The 23,979-nt window shown below is 38.0% G+C and overlaps 1 protein-coding gene across 4 annotated transcripts in view; it reads left to right on the forward strand.

Annotated features, from left to right (window-relative positions):
- The window catches only part of ATG10 (autophagy related 10), a 202,562-nt gene that overhangs the window by 118,620 nt on the left and 59,963 nt on the right, over positions 1–23,979 (forward strand). For all 4 annotated transcript variants that reach the window (XM_081089467.1, XM_081089469.1, XM_081089468.1 and 1 more), the window contains one exon: positions 15,232–15,370. In XM_081089467.1, coding sequence (XP_080945593.1) covers positions 15,232–15,370 — 139 coding nt within the window. The remainder of the gene's footprint in view (positions 1–15,231; positions 15,371–23,979) is intronic.

A 23,979-nucleotide genomic window follows, 5' to 3' on the forward strand; every position in this document is an offset into this window, starting at 1 on the left:
ACAGCCCTGGTTGCCCACCGTGGTGATGTGTTCACTAATGTACCTTGCACTGCTTTCTTTCCCACCCTACCTGGCTTCCACACTTCCTATGGGTGCTCCTGAAATCCCTTACCACATAGATTACTTGCATTCAAATCCTCCTCCCAAGGTCTTCTCTGGGCATAACCCACCCTAAGACATGGACCCCAAATAGAGCCTGGATCTCAGTTTAAAGGATAGTATTATTGTAGACTTTCATGGGGTTGTTAACCACCATTTTTCATGTTTTTAAATTTCTTAGAGTTAAGGGGTTTTAGAATAAGAGGAACATGCTACCAATTTATAGCTGCCACTATTCATGTTGATACACATTACCGGCTTTCCTGGTGCTGTTGCTGTTTCCTGTTCCCACCTCCCATACTGTGAGCCTACTGTCAGTGTGAACATCTTGGCTGAGATTTTAAAAATCTTAGTATTTTCAGTATTTGCCCCCAGTCTCAGAGAAAATGCTTATTCTCCTGGCTTTAGGCCACAAAGAAGCTGACCTGCAGTGGCTAATTCTCTGGCTGATCTGTGGGGAAGTGGCAGGGTGACTCTATCTGGAGAAGCCTTTCTCACACCCTCAGATTTCATCCTGTTGGGTGTAGGGCTGAGTCTGACCCTTTGTTATTTATTGCTGGAAATGATTTTTGGGTTCACTTTCTTGCAAGTGAATTGCTTGAGTTAAAAGTTGAAGCTCTTGACACAACTTTAAATCCATTCTAAAAAAAAAAAGTGAAATTCATTTATAGAGGAACTGAAATCATTAATTATGTTGTAGTGCCTTTTCTTTTTTATGGTACACGTATTGCTGTGGGTATAGTGCTCTGAAACATCTGCTGGGTAGTCCGTTATAGCGGCACAAGAATGCTTTTACATGAATGCCATGAAACAGCAGATGCTTCTTAACAACAACTCCCCAACTCATTTAGGAAACAAGTCAGTGCTGGATTTGGTTTTTCCTTCAAGTGTGGTAACTGCAGGCAAATGGTTCCAAAGAGGTTAGAATGGACAAATCCAGTCACTCTGTATAATTTTTTAGGATGCTGCAAGTTGGTCTAAGAGCCTTATCTAATAGCGCTTTAATAAAATTAGCATTTTTCTTCTATGCAAATAATTCTTTACCATTATAAGTAATCAGGAAAATATATTAATGCAGTATTACCAGCATAAGCTTCTTTCATTTCCTTTGGAAACTTCTGTTAAATGTTGACTTATCATTAGCATTACAAATAGAAAAAGTGGTTGAAAACCCAGGCTTAGTAACAGGGAGAAATGGGGATCCAGTAATTGGAAGTCAAACATAGTTCCTTCCAGGAGCAATTTCTGTCACCTCAGAGATAGATTATGCGGCTCTAGTGATGGCCACATGCCCTTTGCACCAGCCTTGGTAAGACAGGCCTTCTCCTCAGTTCACACAGCAGGTGGTCACCCACAGGTTTGTTCTGAAGGTCTGAGGGTCCCAGAGAAATTAGTGCTGCTGTTCCCCACTCCCGCTCTCCCCCCAAGCCTTTGCTGTGCCATGGTCTCTGTTACAGGAAGTGCATGGTCACTGAGATTTCCCTATTCAAGAAATCTTCCCTTCAATGGCAAAGATTCTTGGCCAGGTTAATACGCCCAGCCTGTAACATTGGTAGGTGTATCAGATCCCTTTCCTCTGAAGATCAGATTGGAAGGTGGAATTAGGGAGCTTTGTGTGAAATAGGAAAACAAGGTCATGACATGCTAGATGTAGGGGATGCCGAAGACCAGCTTTGCCTTCTCCATAATGTTGTTTAACAAGGGTCTGGGTCTCCAGCAGAGTCTTTAAATGGACGATGCAGCACCCAGAGGGCTTGCAGGTCCGTCCAACCTCTGGTTTATAGAATGGAAATAGGAACAGACAGTGTATAGGATGGAAACAGGAACACACAGTTTATACTCATTCCATTTATTTATTTCATTTAACAAATACTGATTGAATGCTTACTGTATGCCAGATACTGTTTGGATGCTTGGGAGACCTGAGTGAATAAGAGAGGTGTAAGGCTGTCCTCCGGGCACTCACAAGCTAAGGAGTGTGTGTGTAATGTAGAGCAGAAGTATCTCCCTGGCCCCAGACCAGATAAAGCCTCGAGATGCATTCTTACATTCTCACAGCATGTGCAACACTATAATCAAATAATTGTTTATGCAATGATTTGTTTTCCCCACCCTCCCACTAGTTATAAGCTCTGTGAGAGCAAAGATTGTGTCTCTTTTGCTCACCAGCATCTCTGCAGTGGCAGCACCATGCCTAGTGCATGGTAGACACTCAGTAATCATGGGTGAGTGAATGTGTGTGTGCTCTGTCCACACGCATGGCACACATGTATGTACATGTGAGAATGAGCAAAGCTGAGAAAAAAATTTGAGGGGCATTCTCAAGAAGAAACCGTCACTGAGGGCAGGAGGACTTGTGGACAGAATTAGGCATACGAGGGGACTTTTTAGTAGGCTGCAAGAAGAGTTTGTTAAGAGGAAGTTTGGGTGGTTACAGGTGGCAGGTGTGACAAGTTCTAGGTGATAATGCAGTCTGGTGAACTTGGAGTTCCTGAAAATCTCTCTGGGTGGATGGTACGATCGTTAAGCTAAAAATAAACCCCGGGGAATGTGAGTAGGACATCAAAAGGGTCGGTGCTATATACAACTGGTTAACATGTGAAAGAGCTGAAACAAAAAAAGTTTAAAATCTCACACACCAAATTTATAGATGTGGCAAAATTATATATAGCCTGGGGACTCTGTGCATTTTTTCTGGTAGGGCTTATTGTGATGATAATTTTATTGTTATTTGTATGGTGATTTAACATATCTCCCTCCTTTAGGGCACAATGTCTGTTGCTCTCCCCTCTCTTCCCAGAGCCTAAGACAGTGTCTGGAACAAGGGTGGGACTATGGCTTGCTGCCTATTTTTGTATACAAGCTAAGAATGGTTTTTAAACTTTTATAAGGTTGAAAAAGAATCAAAAGAATAATGTTTCATGACATTAACATGATATGAAATTTAAATTTTAGTGTCCATAAATAACATCTTATTGGAACAAAGCCACACTCATTAATTTACATATTGTCTAGGCTGCTTTCATGCTACAATGGCAAAGTTAAGTGGTTTTGACAGACACATAACGGTGCACAAAGCTTAAAATATTTACTGTCTGGCCCCATTTTTTTTTTGTTTGTTAATCCTCACCCACCGGAGGATATTTTTTCCATTGATTTTTTTTTTTTTTTTTTTTAGAGTGTGGAAGGGAGGGGGAGAGACAGAGAGAGAGAAACATTGATGTGAGAGAGACACATCCATTGGTTGCCTCCCATACACGCCCCAACCAGCGATCAAGCCTAAACCAACGGACATGACCTTGACTGGAATCAAGCCCAGGACCTTCCAGTCCATGGGCCAATGCTCTAACCACTGAACAGCCGTCTAGGGCAGTGATGGCGAACCTTTTGAGCTCGGCATGTCAGCATTTTGAAAAACCCTAACTTAACTCTGGTGCTGTGTCACATATAGAAATTTTTTGATATTTGCAACCATAGTAAAACAAAGATTTATATTTTTGATATTTATTTTATATATTTAAATGCCATTTAACAAAGAAAAATCAACCAAAAAAATGAGTTCGCGTGTCACCTCTGACACGCGTGTCATAGGTTCGCCATCACTGACCTAGGGCCTGCCTGGCCCATTAAGAAAATGTTTACCAACCCCTGGCCTAGAACATAGAAGATACCCTGTAACATTAATGAATTAATGAATAAGTTAATCAACATACCTATTATGGGACAGTTTTACACTTTATCTTGTTTAATAAACTTTAAACAAGGAAAGCATGGGAGGAAATTACCATCATATAACAAGTAAGGAAACGGAGGCTCACAAGAATTAAGTGATCTGCCCATCCAGTGAGTGGCAAAGCCAGGGACTGAACCCAGGTCTAACTCCAAATTCCATGCCCTTTGCCACCTTTGACTGTACTGTGCTTTTCTAATATCTGGATATTTTTAGCTGAGATTTGGATTTGTATCCTTATACCCGGTAGAAAGATGAGAATTTTCAGCATGTTCTCATTGCTGCTGAAACAGTATTATTTAAAAGCAGCACCAAGTCTTTGTCCCGGCATAGGTGCAGTGCCTGCCTGGCATGAGGTAGGTTCTTCTGGAAGTTTCTAGAGGACTCTCCTGGTTAACAAAAACAAAACAACAAAACAAAACAAAAAAGGAAAAAAAAAAACACCACACACACAAACACACACACACACACACACACACACACACCAACAACAAGCAAACTAATAAAGCCCCATTCACAGCCACACACCTCAGAGAAAGCTTTGATGGAAGGAGCCGATGGCTTACTTGCTCCTTTAAGACAGTTCTCTGCTCATTCTTAGATGTGATGTTTCCTTGTGCTGTAGGATCCACAGCCTCTGGATTACTACGGTGCTTGCCTTTCAGCCTATTTATCAAGACCTTATCATTTTTACTCTTTGGCAGTGAAATTTACTCATTTGTGGATTTGAGCAAAGAAGTTTATTCATATGCTAAAGGAATTTGCAGTTTATTCATCAAGACATTTAGAAATCTCACTTGTTTAAATTAGGGGAGTGCTATCTCTTACTTTAGAAAATGACTGCAGCCAAACTTCAGCCTATTGGATTCAATTATCATCATTCTATTAAGGCTCAGAATTTATCATCCCTTCAGGAAATCGAACGTGACATCCGAAGATAGAAAAAAAAACAGAAAAGGGGAAAGTTCACCAAATGGAGAGCCAGGTTCTGCTTACTACTTATAAAAATACAATAAAACGACATTAAAGAAGGCCTGAAGGTGGACTTGGAGGGGTGGGCACACTCGGGTCGAGGGGCCACAGCTTGTTTTTATAAATGAGGTTCCCGGGAGTACATCCACCACTGTTTGTTTACATGTTGCCAACGGCTGCACTCATGCTCCGATGAAGAGACCTCATGGCCCACGAAGCCTAAACTATTTACTATCTGGTCCTTTCAGAAAACATTTGCAAACCTCTGGAACTAGGCACATAAGAAAAATCAGAAGAGCAAGGCTTGTTTAATACGGAGAGGAGAAATCTGATGCCAATGAATTGGTTCATACTTCTGAGAGGATATTGTATAAAAGATGACTCTTGTTTCATAATTCTCTGCAAAGGAAAGCCCAGTGGAGACTGAGTTACCCTGTAGCACCAGGACGTGCTGTCTCTGGAGTTAAAATGTAGAGTGGCGTATAAGGTAACTCTTACACATTGGTAGTTACATGCACCATGCAAATTTTACCCCTTTTGGCACCCCAGATTTCACTTTTAAAGATTCCTTTTGATTAGGGTTATTGCTACATATCTGCTGCTGAATGTCATGATTGATAAAGGAATAACATACTAAGGCATTAATGGCCATTGATACTTTAGTGAGAATTAATCAACTCAGAGGAAGAGGAGAACATGAAATATTATTTTTGGACAGGAGGAGAAGGGAAAGGGCCAGCAAAAAAGCCTGGGTCCCTGGGGGTGGGGGTGCTGAGTTGATGTCTTTGGTTAGTGGAGGCGCATTGGGCTCCCACCAAGAGGAGACCGACTGAGACAGCACTACTCCTGGAGATGGAGATGAGCAGTCAGTGAGGGCGAACTGGTTGTGGCATAATTTTGAGTCTTGGTGACTGGGCTTTCCTGACGCTGTCATCTCACAGACTGTGTTATCCTAACTGAAGAATCCTAAGATAGACCCTTTACGTGTTTGTGAGGCAAGGCTTCCTGGAGTGGTCTGCTGACACCTGCATTAGCATCACCTGGGATGATGTAGATACGGTGGGTCCTGAAGTCCCATCCCAGAACTACTGAGTTCAAAAGCAGAAGTGTGAGGATGGAGCCCGAGAGGACATACGTTTAACATTCTCTACCCCCCGAAATCTGAATGTCTTGGCTCCGTGAAGGAGCCTGAGGACTTAGGTTTATGTCCTGGCCGTTTCTTACTTGCTGGGTGACCTAGAGCAGGGGAGCGAATGACATAATGTACACGAATGTGCTTAGAAAAACCGTACACCCTTGTAACTGATGCTGGCCTTTCTTATGTAGCATGCTAAGGGTAGCTCTGAATAGAAATACATTTGATTGAGTCTGAAGCTCAGAATCCCAGGTGTATTTACTTAGTCATGATTTCCATAATGAATTCTGATGTTCGAAGCCTTATTCTGCTAATACTGCCCAGGAATCTTAAGAAGTAGGTAAGAAGAACCTAACTTTTCCTTTAAAAATCCTTCTGAGCCCTTCTGGTTTTTCCCCAGAACATAATGCCTTTTTATCTCTTGTTCTGATTTATGAACTAATTGTCATTGGCATATGATGGGTGCTATTAAGGGTTATTACTGTTCCCTGCTATGGGGAACTGTCTCTCTGCCATGGAGCCTAAGACACAGCCTCTTCTGCAGTCCACCTTGGACTCAGCCTGTTTGCTGGCTGCCCAGCTCTGAACTCAACCGGTTGTACTGTCCTGAAGGAAGCAGGGCCTAAGAAGTACAATGGAGACAGATGCAAACACCAGAAATCTGCCAGATGCTTTGGCTGGTTTTTGTGTCCTCTCCTGCCTTGCCCTTGGGCTTGCCAGGCTGCAGAAAAGGATTTAATCCCACAGGAGACAGATTCTTTCTCTCAGCGGGAACCCACATTGGCCATGCTGATGCTAGCTCACTCCCCTCTGACGGATCTGGGAGAGCAAAGAATGGCGCCTCTTTTTTTCCTTTAAAAAAAAATCAGGAGGAGTGATATTACTGGGAAAGGGGAGCCTCGCTGAGATGCTATTCTTGGGATCGTCCTGTTGACCACCCCTTATTTCATGGTCGCTCCAGATGCTGTCACACATGGCTGCCTGTGTTGAGCCCTCTCTGGTGTTCTAGATACTACATTCACAGTTGCTAAAAGAATACGCTCTTGTGACAGTCACATACGTAAGCCACAGAGATCATGAAAAAAGAGTCATTCTAGGAGTAAAGATAGTGAGAAGACCACTTTGGTGTGAAATGATGAGCACGTGAAACAAAAAAGGGCCTGCTTACTGGAATCTCACATAGATTATTTTTCTAATTCACCATATCTGTTTTAATAATTAAAAGTTTTTCTTAAGGGATTCATTTTTCAGTGGTTTGTCAAAAGGCTTTGACGGTTCTTATCATTTCTGAATATATGGAAAGGCTGTTGGCTCAGGGAAATCACACGAAGTTTGTGTCTTAACCCATTTTTCCATTGTGATTAGATGGCTTGTGTCCACTCAGAACCAGCACTGCCCTGTGCCACTCGGGCTTCTAGGCTGTGATTCTGATCTGTTAATGTGAGGTCTGAATTGAAGATCTGACTGGTAGAAGATAAACAAATTGACTCTCTTTTCCTCAAGGGGTATTATGAATAAAGCTCCTTATGTTTTCTCAGTAATAGTAATAGAGATTTTTAGTGATAGAAGAAAAGTTTTTCTTCCTTCAATTACTTTTCCTTGCAGGCTAAATAGAGATAGGGATCTCATTTCTTAAGCCCAATATACCATTTGGGTTTTTTTTTTCAATAAAATATCTGTAAAGTGTCTCCAGCATGATCCCCGTTTAATGGGATTTAGTTGCAAAGCTTAATTCATATCAGATTTTCTAAATGAGAGATCACTGTCAACTTATTGTTAATTGAATTAAATAAAATCAAGGTTTCTATAATTAATGTGAACCACTTAATCTTTTAGCTCCTTGAATGAGTGTAATTTCCTAAACACAGGTATCTTCTCATTTAATGAAATAGCAGCACTTTGAGGAAAATAAATGTACACGTGACTTTTTTTTTCTAATAACTCTTAATGTAAAAATACCCAAATCCTTAAGAAATATAATAAAAGAATAAAAATAATAACTATTATCAAACTTACCAAAAATGTTAACATTATGTGGTCCAGAACGTAAGTTCAAATTAACTATAGTAATGGTTAAGGAGTGGCATAATATTGTTCAAAGAGAAATGGTTTCAGTGTCAGTAGACATGGGTTATGGCTCTACCTGTGCCTCCACCTACTTGGTGACATTGGGGACACCACCAACCTTTCTGGACCTTGTGTATATCTGCAAGGTGAGTGTGTTGGCTAGATGGAATTGTTCACTGGAGTATACTGTAACATGGTATCAGAAACTTTTACCTTAATTTATCCTATTTTGGAGAATTTAAAATATTCACAAAAGTACGCAATGGTGTAATAATGGTAAAGCACCTATGGACTCAGCAAGCAGCCTCAACCATCATCACCCCATGGCCAATCAGCCTCTCCCACATCTCTGCCCTCTGGCCCTTTCCTGTGTTACTTTAAAGCTATTCCCAGACCTTAAATGCTATTTCATCCCTCTGCCATCTGTTTTGTTAGCACTTGAGGTCTTAGAAATTTTATTTAAAAAACAAAATTTCAAATTGCTTCACTATTTCTTTCCTTTTCATTTTTAATTGAAAATTTTGAGATAACTATAGATTCACATGCATAATAAGAAATAATCTGAAAGATCCCCTGTACCCTTTACCCAATTCCCCCGAGTGGCAACATCTTGCAAAACTATAGTATCACAATCAGGATATTGGCATCCATACAGTCTACTTATCTGATTCAGATTTCCTCAGTTTTACTCGTACTCGTGTGTGTGTGTGTGTGTGTGTGTGTGTGTGTGTGTGTGTGGTTCTATATCATTTTATCACAAGTGTAGGTTTCCGTATCCTCCACCACAGTCAAAATACTGTTTTATCACCACAGGATTCCTCATTTTGCCCTTTTGTAACCATACTTCCCTCCATAACCCCCCACATTACATCTTTGTTTTTTATTTCTAAAATTTTATCATTTCAAAAATCTTACCTAAATGGAACCATACAGTCTGTAATCTTTTTGTTTTGTTTTGTTTCAAGAGGATTTAGTTTAATTTTTCAATTACAGTTGACATACAATATTGTATTAGTTTCAGCTATGCAACACAGTGATTAGACATTTATATGCCTTATGAAGTGATCACCCTGCTAAATGTAGTACCTATCTGATACCATACATACCTATTACAGTGTTATTGATTATATTCCTTATGCTATACTTCACATCTCCATGATTATTTTAATAACTGGCAATTTGTACTTCTTAATTTCTTTCACATTTTTCACTAATCCCCAAACTCCCTTTAATTTGGTGGCCAATTTGTTCTTTGTATCTATGAGTTTGTTTCATTTGTTGGTTTGCTTTGTTTTTTAGATTCTACATGTAAATGAAATCATATGGTATTTGTCTTTCCCTGTCTGACTTATTTTACTTAACCATAATACCCTCTAGGTCCATCAATGTGTCTGCAAATGGCAAAATTTTATTCTTTTTGTGACTGAATAATATTCCATTGTATGTTTGTACCACTGCTTTACACATTGGTCTATCAATAGACCCTTAGGTTGATTCCATATCTTGGTTAGTATAAATAATGCCAGGGGTACATATATCTTTTCAAATTAATGTTTTGGATTTCTTTGAATAATTACCCAGCAATGGAATTGCTGGGTTGTATGGTATGCTATTTTTAGTTTTTTTTGAGGCACCTTCACACTGTTTTCCATAGTGGCTGCACCAATTTATAATCGCACCTACCTTGCATGAGGGTTCCCTATTCTTCAGATCCTTGCCAACACTTATTTGTTCTTTTATTGATGATAGCCATTCTGACAGGTGTGAGGAGATATCTCATTGTTCTTTTAATGTGTATTTCTCTAATGATTAGTGATGTTGAGCATCTTTTCATATGTCATATGTATTTCCTCTTTGGAGAAATGTCTGTTGAGATCCTCTGCCCATTTTTTAATTGGATTGTTTGTCTTTTGGGTGTTGTATGAGTTTTTTTTATATATTTTGGATATTAACCCCTTATCTGATGTATTATTGGCAAATACATTTTTCCATTCAGAAGGTCATCTTTTCATTTTGTTGATAGTTTCTTTTGCTGTTCAAAACCTTTTTAGTTTGATGTAGTCCCATCTGTTTATTTTTTCTTTTGTTTCCTTTGCCTGGGGAGACATATCCAACGAAATTATTTCTAAGAGAAATGTCAAAGATTTATTGCTTATGTTTTCTTCTAGGAGTTTTATGATTTCAAGTTTTATATTTAAGTCTTTAATCCATTTGAGTTTATTTTTGTATGTTGTATGAAAAGGTTGTCATTTCATTTTTTCATGCATCTGTTCAGTTTTCCCAATATCATTTATTGAAGAGACTATATTTTTTGTATATTTTTTCCTACTTTGTCATTAGTTGATCATATAGGCATGGATTTATTTTTGGGTTCTCTATTCTGTTCTATTGATCTATGTGTATGTTTTTATGCCAGTACCATGATGTTTTGATTACCATGGCCTTGTAGTATAGTTTGATATGAGGTAGCATGATACTTCCACGTCTGTTCTTCTTTTTCAAGATTGCCATAGCTCTTTGGGGTCTTTGTAATTCCATATAAATTTTAGGATTATTTTGTCCTAATTGGTATTGGTATCTTGGTAGCGGTTGCATTGAATTTGTAGATTGCTTTGGGTAATATGGACATTTCAATGATGCTACTTCTTTTTATCTTTGAGGATGGTATAACCTTCTGTTTATTTGTATCTTCTTCAGTTTCTTTCTTTTTTTGTCTTATAGTTTTTTGAGTACAGGTCTTTTACCTCCTTAGTTAAATTTACCGCTAGGTATTTTATTGTTTGGATTGGCTTTTATTGCTTGCGTAATTCCTGGGAGACTTCACAGGTGGTTGTGTATGTCAGGTTTGCTCTTTTCATTGTTGAGTAGTGTGGAATGATATACCACAGTTACCTGATTTAACCACAACCTGTTGAAGAACAACTAACCTGTTTCAGTTTGGCTGTTCTGAATAAAACTGCTGTATACAGGTTTTTCCATTTTTCTGGGACAAATACCCAAGGGTATAATTGGTGGGTTCTGTGATAAGTACATGTTTAGTTTTATAAGAAACTGACATATGGTTTTATATTCCAAGCAGGAATGTGTGAATGATCTAGTTTCTCTGCAACTTCACCAACATTTGAAGGTATCATTATTTATTTTAGTCATTCTGATAGATATGGAGTGCTATCTCATTGTAGTTTTAATTTTCATTTCCCTGATGGCTCATGATGTTGAACATCTTTTTCTTATACTTATTTGTCATGTGTATATCATCTTTGGTGATCTTTTGCATTTTTACTCCTTCATTTGCTGTTTTTGTTTTTTCAGGCTTGCGATGGAGGTGAAGTTGCTGGTAAATTATCTATGAAGTTTGTTATCGTATACTTAGGCAGGAGGAAACAGATCTGCTACTGATAGAGATAATATTGCTTACTACAGTTCTCAGCTCTGTGTTAGAGTCACTGGAAATACAAAGATGAATAATACAAGAATATTAGTCTTGATGTTCTAAATCTATCTGACACTTTTGGAAAGGGAAACAGAAAATATGTAGAAGCCTGTAATTTCTAAATTGCTTGACTTCAAGGGATAATATTTGCATGAGTATCTTAAAGGTGAACACAAATGATGGAAAAAGCCCGCAGGCCAAGGATGCAAAATCATTTAATATGAGTTAAGTATGCAAAAATGTCTTTGCAAATAGATGATTTCTTAGAGCAGGGAACTGACAACACTCCCAATAGAGGAGTAACACTCCAGCCTTCAAATCTCAGAAAAGCACGCAGCTGCCGGTGAGAATGGTGACTGGAGTGAGAGCAAACAGGTTCCTCAAGAAGTTTCTTCTGTCACCTCTCCCTTGGGCCTCCTAACTCTTCCAGAGAATTTAGATCTATGTCTAATTGATCACCAGTTCCAAGTACCTGGTGTCAACCCCAGCACATGCCTGAGTACTTAATTTAAGTTTGGACAAAGAACGTTCTTTCCAGGAATTTTATGCTTCCTGGCAGGACTGAATCTCAAGCAGTCTATTTTTGTAGTTTTCTGCAGCAATTAAGGACTCCAGTATTTACTTAAGAATTGAACAGTGATCGTCTAAGAAGAGAAATAGCTCAATAGAAAAGTATAAGGAATAAACACACACACACACACACACACACACACACACACAAATCTAATTTTTGGTAAAGGTGCATTAAAAATCAATGGGAAAGATGGACTATTAGAAATCATCTGGGAAAAATTCCTACCTGGCACCATAACAAAAACAAAATTTAGATGGATTAATGATCTAAATGTAAATTTAAAAACATGTGCATGTGTGTGAGTATGTGTGTAGAATAAAGGAGTTTAATATTTTTTTAAATTTTAAGGATGAGGTGGGAAGTAGCCAGAGGCCTTTTAATGAAGACAGGTACAGAGTAACTACATAAAAGTAAAGTAAATCAGGTAGGGGAGGGTGGGGGTAAGGGGAAAAGATCAACCAAAGGACTTATATGCAAGCATACAGGCCTAACCAATGGACACGGACAACGGGGGGGGGGGGGTGAGGGCATGAGGGGGGGTAGGGGGTAACGTGGGGATAAGGACACATATGTAATATCTTAATCAATAAAAATATATTTAAAAAAAGTAAAGTAAATCTTTATGATAAAATGTACAAGAAACAAAGTTAAAAAAAAACTGAGTGAAAATATTTTATATGCATACACACACATATATATATATATATGTCATATAATCTTGCACACCTCTGTTTTTCTATGGAGATGGGTATATACTATTAGGTAGATAGATATCCAATAATAAATTATCATTTTTGATATACAAAGAATTTATATAATTTAATAAGAAAAATAAAAATTAAATATCAGAAAAATAAGCAAAGGATAAGAACATGGAAATCGCCGAGACCGGTTTGGCTCAGTGGATAGAGCGTCGGCCTGCGGACTGAGGGGTCCCGGGTTCGATTCCGGTCAAGGGCATGTACCTGGGTTGCGGGCATATCCCCAGTGGGGGATGTGCAGGAGGCAGCTGGTCGATGGTTCTCTCTCATCGATGTTTCTAACTCTCTATCTCTCTCCCTTCCTCTCTGTAAAAAATCAATAAAATATATTTAAAAAAAAAAAAAAAGAACATGGAAATCACAAAAGGATACAAATTACCAATAAACAGATGAATAGATGTTCACATTCACTAGTAATCAACAAACTAGAAATTAAAACAATGATATTTAAAAACTCATCGAATAGGCAAAAATTTAAAACACAAATAACTCAGTATTTATGGGCTATGGGAAAGAACATTCTCATACATTTCTGCTGGGAATTTGTTTTGCTGAGGACAGATCGGCACTATCGAAATTTAAAGTATACACACCCTTTGCACAGTAATGCCTCCTTCAGGAATCTGCACCATAGAAAACAGAGGTGTGATAGAGGATATGTGGGCTAAGAAATTCATCGCAGCATAAATTGAGTAGCAGGAAATTATAATCAACCTAAAATATCTAGCAATGTGGAAATGTTAAAAACAAAACTATGACATAGTCACACAGTGCAATAAAATAAAACCATTAAAAGAAGAAGCAAAATCTATAGCACTGATGTGACACACATGGCAGGATGTCCACAAGTGCAAAATCAAATCAAGAACATATGTATACACAGCATGATTTAACTGGTGGTAGGTGGCTGGATGGGTGATGTTTGTATGTGTGTGCATTTATTCATATACCAAGAAATTTTTTTAAGTGGAAAAATACACAAATGACCTGCTAAGAATGGTTACAAATCTGAAGTATAGAAGTGGTAGGTAGAGAGGAATTTTATTTTTCATTTTATGTATTTATGCAGCACTTGCAATTATTCTGTATCACAAAGGTATACTGTTTTATAATGTTGAGAAAGAAAAGAAATGATAAATGCTAAACAACCCAATCATTGACCAAAAAGAAAGAATTTGGTTAAAAGAATTGCTTTAAAAGAAGGTATAGATACCTTTGCCTAATGCAAATTTAAATAAACAAACAGAAAAACCTTTCTTGCTGCTGTATTAATTTTCTGTATTTGGATATTTATCTCGGTGGTTTCTCTCTGGCTATTTAATTCATTGTGTTTAACTGATAGGGTCTATGGGAGTTTAGTGAAAAACTATTTTGTAACCATCTCCCTCCAGTTGTGATTTATCTCCCCCAATGAACTTCTGGTGAGTGGGGAATTAGTAAAGCAGATACAGATCTGGAGAGTAGTGTGTGGCTTTACTTATCTCCGCAGGGATCCTTATTTCATATTGATAAAGCTTGAAATCCTTCCTGTAGCTCTTTCTGATTGTTCATTGTCGCAGTTACTGTTGTAATGAGAGGTACAAAGAGCCAAACCAACCTGCTTCTTTCCTTCTACTAAATTAATTTCAAAGGAAATTCTTCAATCCAAGTAAATAATGAATGTGGGTGGAATCAGATTCTGACTCAACATGTCCATTTAATTGCTTCTAAACGTTTAGATACATTCTTAAGAAACCTTCGCACATCATTAAAAATTCAACCAGTAAAGAATGATGGGGTGAGACATGAACTGGCTCTAGCCATCTTTGCTCACAAAACCCCATTTTAAGTTGGCATTAATATTTGCCTTCTCCTCTATTATTATAAATCAAGATTTATTGTAGAAATATACCAAAGACAGCACAATAATAAAACAAATTCAGCACAGGTTTTGAAATGTACCTAACAAAATCAACCTCTTGCAAAATAACTTTCTTATTCAAAATGGAACTGGGAATTGTTCAGCACACAATGAATCATCTTTTGGCAAGTACAATAGAATCTTTAGGGACATTTCACAGCCTCTTGTTCAATTGTTAGGATGTTTTTAGCTTTCACAGGTAGGGAAGAAGGTTGCTTGTATAGCCATCATCTTGCTGCTAAAATTGAACAGTAAAGATTTTTCAGAGTTGCTGTTGTAATAGATCTTTTTGCTTCCCCCACCCCTTCCTGTTTCTATGCCCAGAACTGCTTTGTCTCTCAAAAGCAATCTGGAATTACTTAATGCTAATGTTTTCTGGTTTTACTATTTACCCAGGACTCAAATGATAAACATTAATGTGGGAAACTCCCTTTTTCTTACCTCATGGTTCTATATTTATTTAACTGTTATTCTGCAAGAAGAAAACTGCATCTTTCTCCAGGTTAATGGACTCCTTTTTTTTTGACAAACATTGTGTTTTTGCTTTTGCTTTTTTTCAGGAGGCTTTAGAGTTACCCCTGGATGATTCTGAAGTGACTGAGGCCACAGCAGCAACCGAAGTGATTAAATATGAGTATCACGTCTTGTATTCCTGTAGCTACCAAGTGCCTGTGCTTTACTTTAGGGCAAGCTTTTTAGGTAAGACCATGTTGGAAGCTAAATGTAAATTCATAACATTTACATATTAAGGCAGAAAGCAGACTTGGAAAATTATTCTTGAGAGGAAAAAAAATAGAGTTAAAAATAAGAAAACTGTGGGTGAGGTAAGGTTTTTACCAGTAAATTTTCTCATGTTTTAGGAAGAGTATCAGGACTTCAGAGTGAATGATATCATCCCAGCCATAAGTCTGATCTTCAGATTCTTGGCCTCCTGCCCAACGTTGACTAAGCCCCCTGGCCCTTTTTGCTTTACTTTAAACAAGTAGGAACAACTTAAAGCTACAATGTTTATTTATTTCTAACTTTACAGTAAAAATTTCTTTCAATCCTAAGCGATCCCATTAACACAAAGCCCCCATGCCTTTCCCCCCAAATGCTAATAATTGCTTCAAGAACTATTTATCAATGAGTTTAAGCTATACTTAAATACAGCACTGATATTTCCTTTGGCCATCTATACATCTCCAGTGCCTTCACTTCCTGCAATGCTGTTACTCAACTCATTCCCCTTGCCAAGAAGGTGGAACACTCTGTCTCCTCTGAGGCCTTTGCTAATAAAGCTTATTTGATCAGCAACCACAGAGTCCCCACTCTGCAGCACAGCCGTGACTTTCCCCTTCATGTCCTCCAGCTAAACCGGGTCAGCGTTTCCAGGCCCTGCCAGCCCTGGGCTCGGGGACAAAAGGAGTCACCTCCCCAGTCCACCCCCTACTCTATTTCTCCTTCTCTATCTGGGCTCATCAGCAGCTTTTTGCATTTTGAACAGACTTCTAACTTTTTCTGGATAGCTAAGACATCTGAATTTAGCCAGTGATATTTTATTTTTAATTAAAAAGTAGCTTAAGCTGCTTTGAATGTGTATTTGGTAGATTTAATCACTTGCTGCCTTATATTGTTTAATGGTCTCTAATTTTGCGGTGTTGGCGGTTTAACAAAGCACTTAGGATTTAAAACACAAGAACAAATTCTCATAGGCTCCCTGGTGAGAAGACTTTAATCTGAGGTGCAGTTCCTAAGAACTGACAATTTAGGGTAAATCTTCAGCATGGGACATGGGGAATTGAGGACAGCGAGAGTTCACTACTTCACAAACTCTTGCTGCGGATTTATCCATATGATTATGACAGGACTTTAAAACACTCACTTCATTTTGTAATTCGATTTGGTTTGGAGCCCAGAGGTTAGAGGAGGTTTCTTGTTAGTGAGCTGTGCTCTACTAAAAAGTAGGAGGAGATCCATTTGTTTACCAGGGGGAGGAACATGTCTTTCTTGGTTTTGGTTTGCAGCGGCTCTTACCTAGTAGCTTCCAGATTCAAAGATATGTCGAGGCTGTAGGTAGAGGAAATAGGACACTACTTCTTCAATACTGTACTTTCATATAATTAGTATTCACCATAAGCAGTTAATCACCAGAGAAGAGCTCCCAGAGACAAAACAAGTTGTTTAGCTTGTCAGCATTAGGGAATTGGAGGTGTTGAAACATGACTGCTTCTCGCTGGAAGTGGGTCTTGCCGAGGCTGCTGGATGAGCTCATGCGTGTGCTTGGCTCTTATGTGCCAACAGCTCCCCTTACAGCACAGCACGGTAATTGTTCCTGCAAGTCCAATTACATTTTAATGAAATTTGTGTACTTCCTAAGATCTTTTCTGCATGTTGCTTTTCCATTTCTTAAAAATACAACAACACACAAAAACTCTAGCATTCTTGGATTCTATTTATATTCTTTTAAGATTTCCTTTATTATGCTTAATAAAGAAAAACCAAAACAAGTCATTGGTTTTCTGCAGAAACTCTCATTGTTCTTCCCCCTCCCCATTCTGAGCTATATAGAATGAGTATTAGAAATGCTTTAATTTCAGAATTCATTTAGTGCTTGTTCAGACACATTAAAATATCAAATTTAATCTTTGGAGGGCAAACTGAATGTTTTCTTGTGGAGAAACATGAAAAACGGTTCTTTCCTTTATCATAGTCTAATGATTTTTCTCTTTTCCACCTAACTTAACTCAATGGGTGTTCTAAAAATGTATCATCCTTTACTCTGGAGTCATAATTTTTCATTTATTCCCCTCAATCTATTCCCTTTTCCTGTGATATCTGATTGCTCTGGCTTTTCATCTGTTTGTTAAACAAATCTCTGTCAGTGTGGTGACTAGATTCCTAGCATCTTCCCCTTATTCCAGGTCCAGATTTTTCTTTGTCTCATTCTAAAAGAGTTCGACCTAGAAAGGAGGATGACTATAAAATTTCTCGCCCAGGGGTCTTTTTTTTTTGTTGCTTCAAAAATAGTTCAGTTAGCCTTGTTTTTGGCAGATATTTAGAATTTCTTTTGCATTTGATTGCTATTAAAAATTAGTTTCTCTAGCTTGCTCTGAATTTTCTTCTAATACCGCTCTTTTTTAAGGAAAAGCAAATAATAAGTATTTCCATTTCAACTGATAGTACCTTTTTTTAAATCAACTGGCTTAGATTCCAGAAGAAATATTTATTTTGTTTCTTGAGATGCAAAGCCATTGGACTGTAATTATCTCTTATTTCTTTATATTGTTGTGTCCACCAGGCCAACTATTGCCTAAGACTCAGTTAACATGCCACTTGCTCTTGTCACTCCATGACATATTATATCAAATCACACATAACATATCACATTGCATCATATCATATATCATGTTACAAGTTGCACCACAACAGACTTATTTGTTTACTTGTTCTCTGTTCCCTATAAGATGGTAAGCTAGAAGTTAAAGTTTTCAGTTAAAAAGAGAGAAGAAGAAAATTAATATTGGGTACTTACAAAATGAGTAAGACATTTTGATACCCACAATATCAACTGTGGTTCAGCATCAGCAGGTGTTTATTGAGTGAACCAATGAGGAATTTCTAATCATTTGTGATGGTGCCCTATTTGAACTGCTATGATGGGTTTATATGGGAGGAATTAATGCTGTTGTCTCCAGGAGACTCAGGACCCAAACCACCTATATATTGTTACTCTTTAGTCTGATATTTCTCAGAGATTATAGGATTAGTTGACTAAGGAGAATGGAAAGTCCTGAAGACTCAAAGGTGGGCCCCCAAACCAACAGAGCAGCTGCCTTGCTTATATTGACACTTTTTTACTTGATCTTTTGTGCAGACAGCTATGCTGAGACAGATTCTGCTTCTGGGGGCCTCTCATTTCTACTACGTGAGTTTACAGGAGCTCAGTTTTGTAGGGGGTAACATGCATTTACAAGAACACATATGTTCTTTCCATTGTTCCTTTCCCCTTGACTACTCTTGTCATTATGGGTTTGGGAGAGGTAGTGGGACATACTTAACACCATTTATTATCCAGCAGTGGGTGAGAGGCATTTGCACTTCTGTCAAGTAGTAATAAAGAGCCTGTATTTGAATAGTGCTTTGTAGTTTCTGAAGTCCGTTCTCACAAAGCATTGATGTCAGTGCCCACTGGTGGTTGTTTTTTCTTTCCTATTTTCTAAGTACACACAGTATTTTAAATTATTTGTATCATGCCAAAGGCTTCTATCTACTCCCCATTATTCCATCACCTTCTAAAGTCTCATCTTCCCTTTTAGGGACATGGCTTTGGTCAAAAGCTGATGGAAAACAGAAACGTGGTAAAAACCTTACATATACCTACTGGCTTTGACCTCACTACAGTTCTAAGCTCATATATTTTCCCCATTTCACTGATATAGCTAGAGATTTCTATATTTCAGCTTGAATTCTGATTTATTTCTTCTTTGTTCCTCCTTTTTTCCTTTGTTCTCAATCTCTGTTGAAAAATAGACAAAGTGGTTCTTCTCATTTTCAAAATAGTTAACTCTTGGGCTGACATATGGGTTCTTCCTGGGAACCATTTTTGACATATTTCTTTAATTAGTCAGATGGGCTGCTTTTGAATAAGGAGGGAAACATTTCTCCCATTCAACAACTGAATGTCTGTTCTTTCTGTAGATCCATTCTATTATTGGCCCAGGGAGGAAGAGTATAGAATTAAAAATGTAACCCAGATATTTTATGTGGAAGATCTGTCCACTTGTTATATGCCTGAAGGATGCTCATGGAGAAATAGGGCAAAAGAAATAGCCAAAGAATTATTTCTTCTCAAAGGCAGCATGAACCAAACTAAGATAAAGGCCAGCACAAAGGACAAATAATGGAAAGTTTAGGATGAGAACAGTGCATGACTCATCAAGGAGGAGGAGGCAGAGGCTTGTCCATGCTTTGGAACAAGAGGAGGCCTTTGAAATGCAAAGAAGAGAATGATAGGGACCCAGGAATAATGGGGGTTGGAGGAAGTTAGAGAATAAAAATAAAATCCATACCTCTGTCCAACGACCTGCAAGGGAAGGTAGCAGGTTGGCTTTTCTGGAGAAACTGGGAAAAGAAGCTGGAAAAGGGGAGAAGGGCAAGTGCCCAACTGTAGCCTGGAGGGAACGTGGCATATTTGGGAGAGAGGGAGAGGCCAGATTGCAGTAGGGTTTTCTTAAGATGAATGTGGAAGAAATGATTGAAAGGTATTTGAGATCAGATTATGGACTAGATCATGGATGGGAAGGGATTGGATTGAAAGAGATTGAGCGGAAGTGAATGGGACCAGAGGAGGGATTTCCTAGAGTAGAAATCATGACTGAGTAAAACAGAAGAATAAATGGAGATGAAAATAAATCATGGAGAATGAAGTTTTAGTAAAAGGAGTTTGGCTCTTTCTGTATTGTTAGCATTGTATTAAACTTTTTAAAAAACCTCTTAGAGAAAATGAGTTAGGAAGAACATATTTTCAGGGAAAATTTATTATTGCCAACAGAGTGAGAGTGAAAGCAGCTTGTTGAACAAAGTAAAAAAAAAAAAAGTGGATTAGAGAGGTACGTAAAGATCGAGGCAAAAATGATTCTAGTTAATTATTACAATGAGCAGAAAATAGAAAATAGTTTGACAAATGATTTAATTTAGAGTCTTTGTGATTGTACAGATTGCTTCAAAAAGCTCATATATGCCACTTATATTTATGTAACTAGTTAGTAAATCTAGCCAGACATTATAATGAAATGGAACATGAATTTGGGGAGATTAAAAAGAGATTCTAGGGATTAAAGTGAAATTTGAAGAGCAAGCAGTGAAAGTTATTAAGAAAAATAATGAAAATTTATTTAATTAATACAAATATACTCAAACTGAAAAGTCCAAATAATAGAGGAAATTTAATGAAAAGTACAGTATTTGTTCAATCATGTAAATGTTTGAAACATTATGGGGAATTAACGTAGAAGTAGGATGCTGGGTTGGAACATATGATAGGAAAAGAATCTCATTGAAAAATCAAGCCCTTATTTAAAAGTGTATTAAAGAAAAGGTGTCAGAGAAATGTGAAACAAAACTGCAGGGGCCTATGTTAATATAAAACACCACATACTCTTGGCTGGTGTGGTTCGGTGGTTGAGCGTCGACCTGTGAACTAGGAGGTCATGGTTGGGGCACATGCTCGGGTTTCAGACTCGATCCCCAGTCGGGGGCATGCAGAAAGCAGCTGATCAATGATTCTTTCTCATTGATGTTTCTCTCTCTCTCTCCCTCTCCCTTCCTCTCTCTGAAATTAATAAAAGCATATTTAAAAAAAAAAAACACCACATACACAGAAAGCAACAGATTTTAAATGGATCCAAAGGCCAGAAAGAGGGCATGATTTATTCCCTTACTTGCAATAGATTATACTTTCACTTTCCTAGATTAATGTCTGTTTGTGGTACTGGAAGAAACATTTATTTGCTTACTCTTGGAAAAATCAGCCCTGTTTGAAAAATCTATTAAAACATACATGACTGCCTACTGTGTGCATAGCACAAAAACTCATTAGCCTATTTTAAAAATATACTGAAAAAAATCACTGCACAGCTTGAAACTAGTTTATTGCTTTTCTCCTCCTTTAAAGTCATAGAGTTATTCGAGTTCATGTACTAGGTGTTATGCTGAGAAAGTGGAGATTGCATTCTCCTTGGGTTGGTGGTGGAATAGGGGTAGTCAAGATGCAGCTACGGGCATAAGAGGTCCATGTTCCAGGAGTAACATGAGCCAGAAATCCAAAATGCTGAGTGCTGGGGTGTCAGACCAACAAGCTGGATCAAAACCTCGGGATACTTTGAATAGGACTGAAAGTAGAATGTCTTCTGCTTTAGAACCAGTAGACGCAGTGTTATGCACCTTGTGGTGTGGTCCTCAGAGTCCTGATGAATAGTGGTATCTTGGGACATTTTCTGATTTCTCAAGAAGGGCTTGTATGTACTTCTGCCAGGTTAAGTGTTTAATTTAATTTAAATGAGAAGTTACAGCATCGTGCATTATTATAGGTTTCTTAACACAGTGTATGGATAGTTTCAAGTGACCCAAAATTATTCCTCTTCGTGTTGTATGCGAAAAAATACATAAAAAAAAAATCTATCTATATAAAAGGCTACTATGCTAAGTGTCCTTCCCACCTTTTGACTGGTCACTATGATGTGCATTGACCACCAAGGGGCAGATGCTCAATGCAGGAGCTGCCGTGAAACACACCATTTTATAGAGAAACGGCAGCGCAGAGCTGGCCCACAAAGCAACACTCGGCTTCCCCCAACTGGGACCCAGGCCCTGCCACCGCCCCGGAGCGACATCCCACTAAATCGTAGTCAACACTGTCAAGGCCCCATGGCCAGCCCTTAACAGTCGCTGTGGGTACCGGGTAATGACATCACATAGCAAAGCCCGGCTTCCTCTCCCCAGTGACGACTGGCCTCCTTGCAGTTTCCTCAGCCCAGGAACACAACTTGCTTTATAGCCAGGTGCAAACATTTTACACGTTAACAGAATGTCTTTGAAGTGTTTTCCCATGCCTCATCTCATTTGATCCCCACAGAAGTCCTGGAGTACGTACATAGGAATCACACTCAGTGGAATTCTATTTTCTTATTACTAGCTGGAAAATGGAGATTTAGAAAGCTTAGACTCTTGGTCCAACTGAAAAGTAAGAAATGGTGGAACTTGAAAATGACTTTAGGTTTTCTCACTATGCAGAATATAGTCAAACACTGCTGCAGTTACCATTAAATATTTTATCCTTTGTTCTCCCTGTGTAATCTACAATAATAATCTGCTTCATGTTGATATTTACTGCTGTGTTGCTGACAATTACCTGAAAGAGAAGTTGGGGTGTTTCACTGGGCTGGAAAAGGTTTAGCTAAATCAGAAAGCAGGTCTAATTAAGCAAGTTTATTCTATACATATAAAAGGCTAAGTTGACACACACGCATATAAAGCTATCGCTTGTGCCAATCACACTTGTGTGTTTCCACCTGTCATTGTTGATCGTGAATTTGGTTGACACTTCTATTATAGAGAAAGGGCGTATAGCGATTTTAAAATATTTCCTCTAAGTTATTTCCTTTCAATGTGCACGAATTCATGCACCGGGCCACTAGTAGATTATAACATTCATAAACTTCATCATGTGATTTAAAGACACCTTACATTTATTTTCTACTCAAAATTACTAAGCAAATATTTAACATTTTAAAAGTTGGGGCTGATAATTTGGAATGTAGATTATTAATAGGCAAGAGTTGTAAACCATTTATTAAGACTATATTAGTTAGGTATATTTGGTTGCAAATAATTGAACCCGACTATGATAAGCAGAAAAGGACTTATTGGGAGGTTAGATCATAAAGTCAACTGAAGGCATTAAGAATGACAAGATGAAGAAATGCCTCTGTTAGGCTTTAGTGGTGCAGAATGGGGCTCTGTCTTCCATTTATTTTGGAATTTCTCTCCCAAATTGGAAGTATGTTTGAATACTGAAAATCAAATATCCATAGTATTTTCATCTACTTAATACCATGGGTTTTTGTATAAGTATGAAGTTCTTAAAATATAATCGTGAAACACTTAACTAATGAATTTCTCATCATGATTGTTGAGTCTTTATTATTAGTAATAATTGTGCTAATGACTCTAGATTATCCATCTATTCATTCACTGTAAAATGTTTATGCACAAGGCATGAAGCAGTTTTTGGAATGCAGGGATGAGTAAAGGAAATCAGAGATGAATGATGCCCTCACAGAGCTTTCAGTCTAGCAAGGGAAAAAAGCCAGGTCTGAAATTCACTGTAACAAGAAGAATATGCACAAGGGAGCTAAAAATTGCCACCAGGCAGAGAGTAGACTGGTGTTTGCCAGAGGCTGGAGGATGAGGAAAATGGGGAAATGTTGGTATATATTTTCATCCCTAAGATGAGTAAGTTCTGGGGATGTAATGTACAGCATAGTGAATAGTTAACAAAACTGTATTGTATACATGAAAGTTATTAAGAGAGTAGATATTTTTTTAAAGTTCGCACTACACACACACCAGAAAAAGGTAACTATTTGAGGTAATGAATGTATTAATTAACGTTATTGAGGCAATCATTTCCCAATACATATGTATATGAAATCATCATGTTGTATACCTTAAACTTCCACAATGTTATATGTTCATTCTATCTCAGTAAAGCTGGATTTAAATTAAATTGCCACCAAGGCTCAAAGGGCAAAGATTACCTTGAGCTG

This window comes from Myotis nattereri (genome assembly GCF_964212035.1).
Source record: "Myotis nattereri genome assembly, chromosome: 4".
Classification (NCBI taxonomy): Eukaryota; Metazoa; Chordata; class Mammalia; order Chiroptera; family Vespertilionidae; genus Myotis; species Myotis nattereri.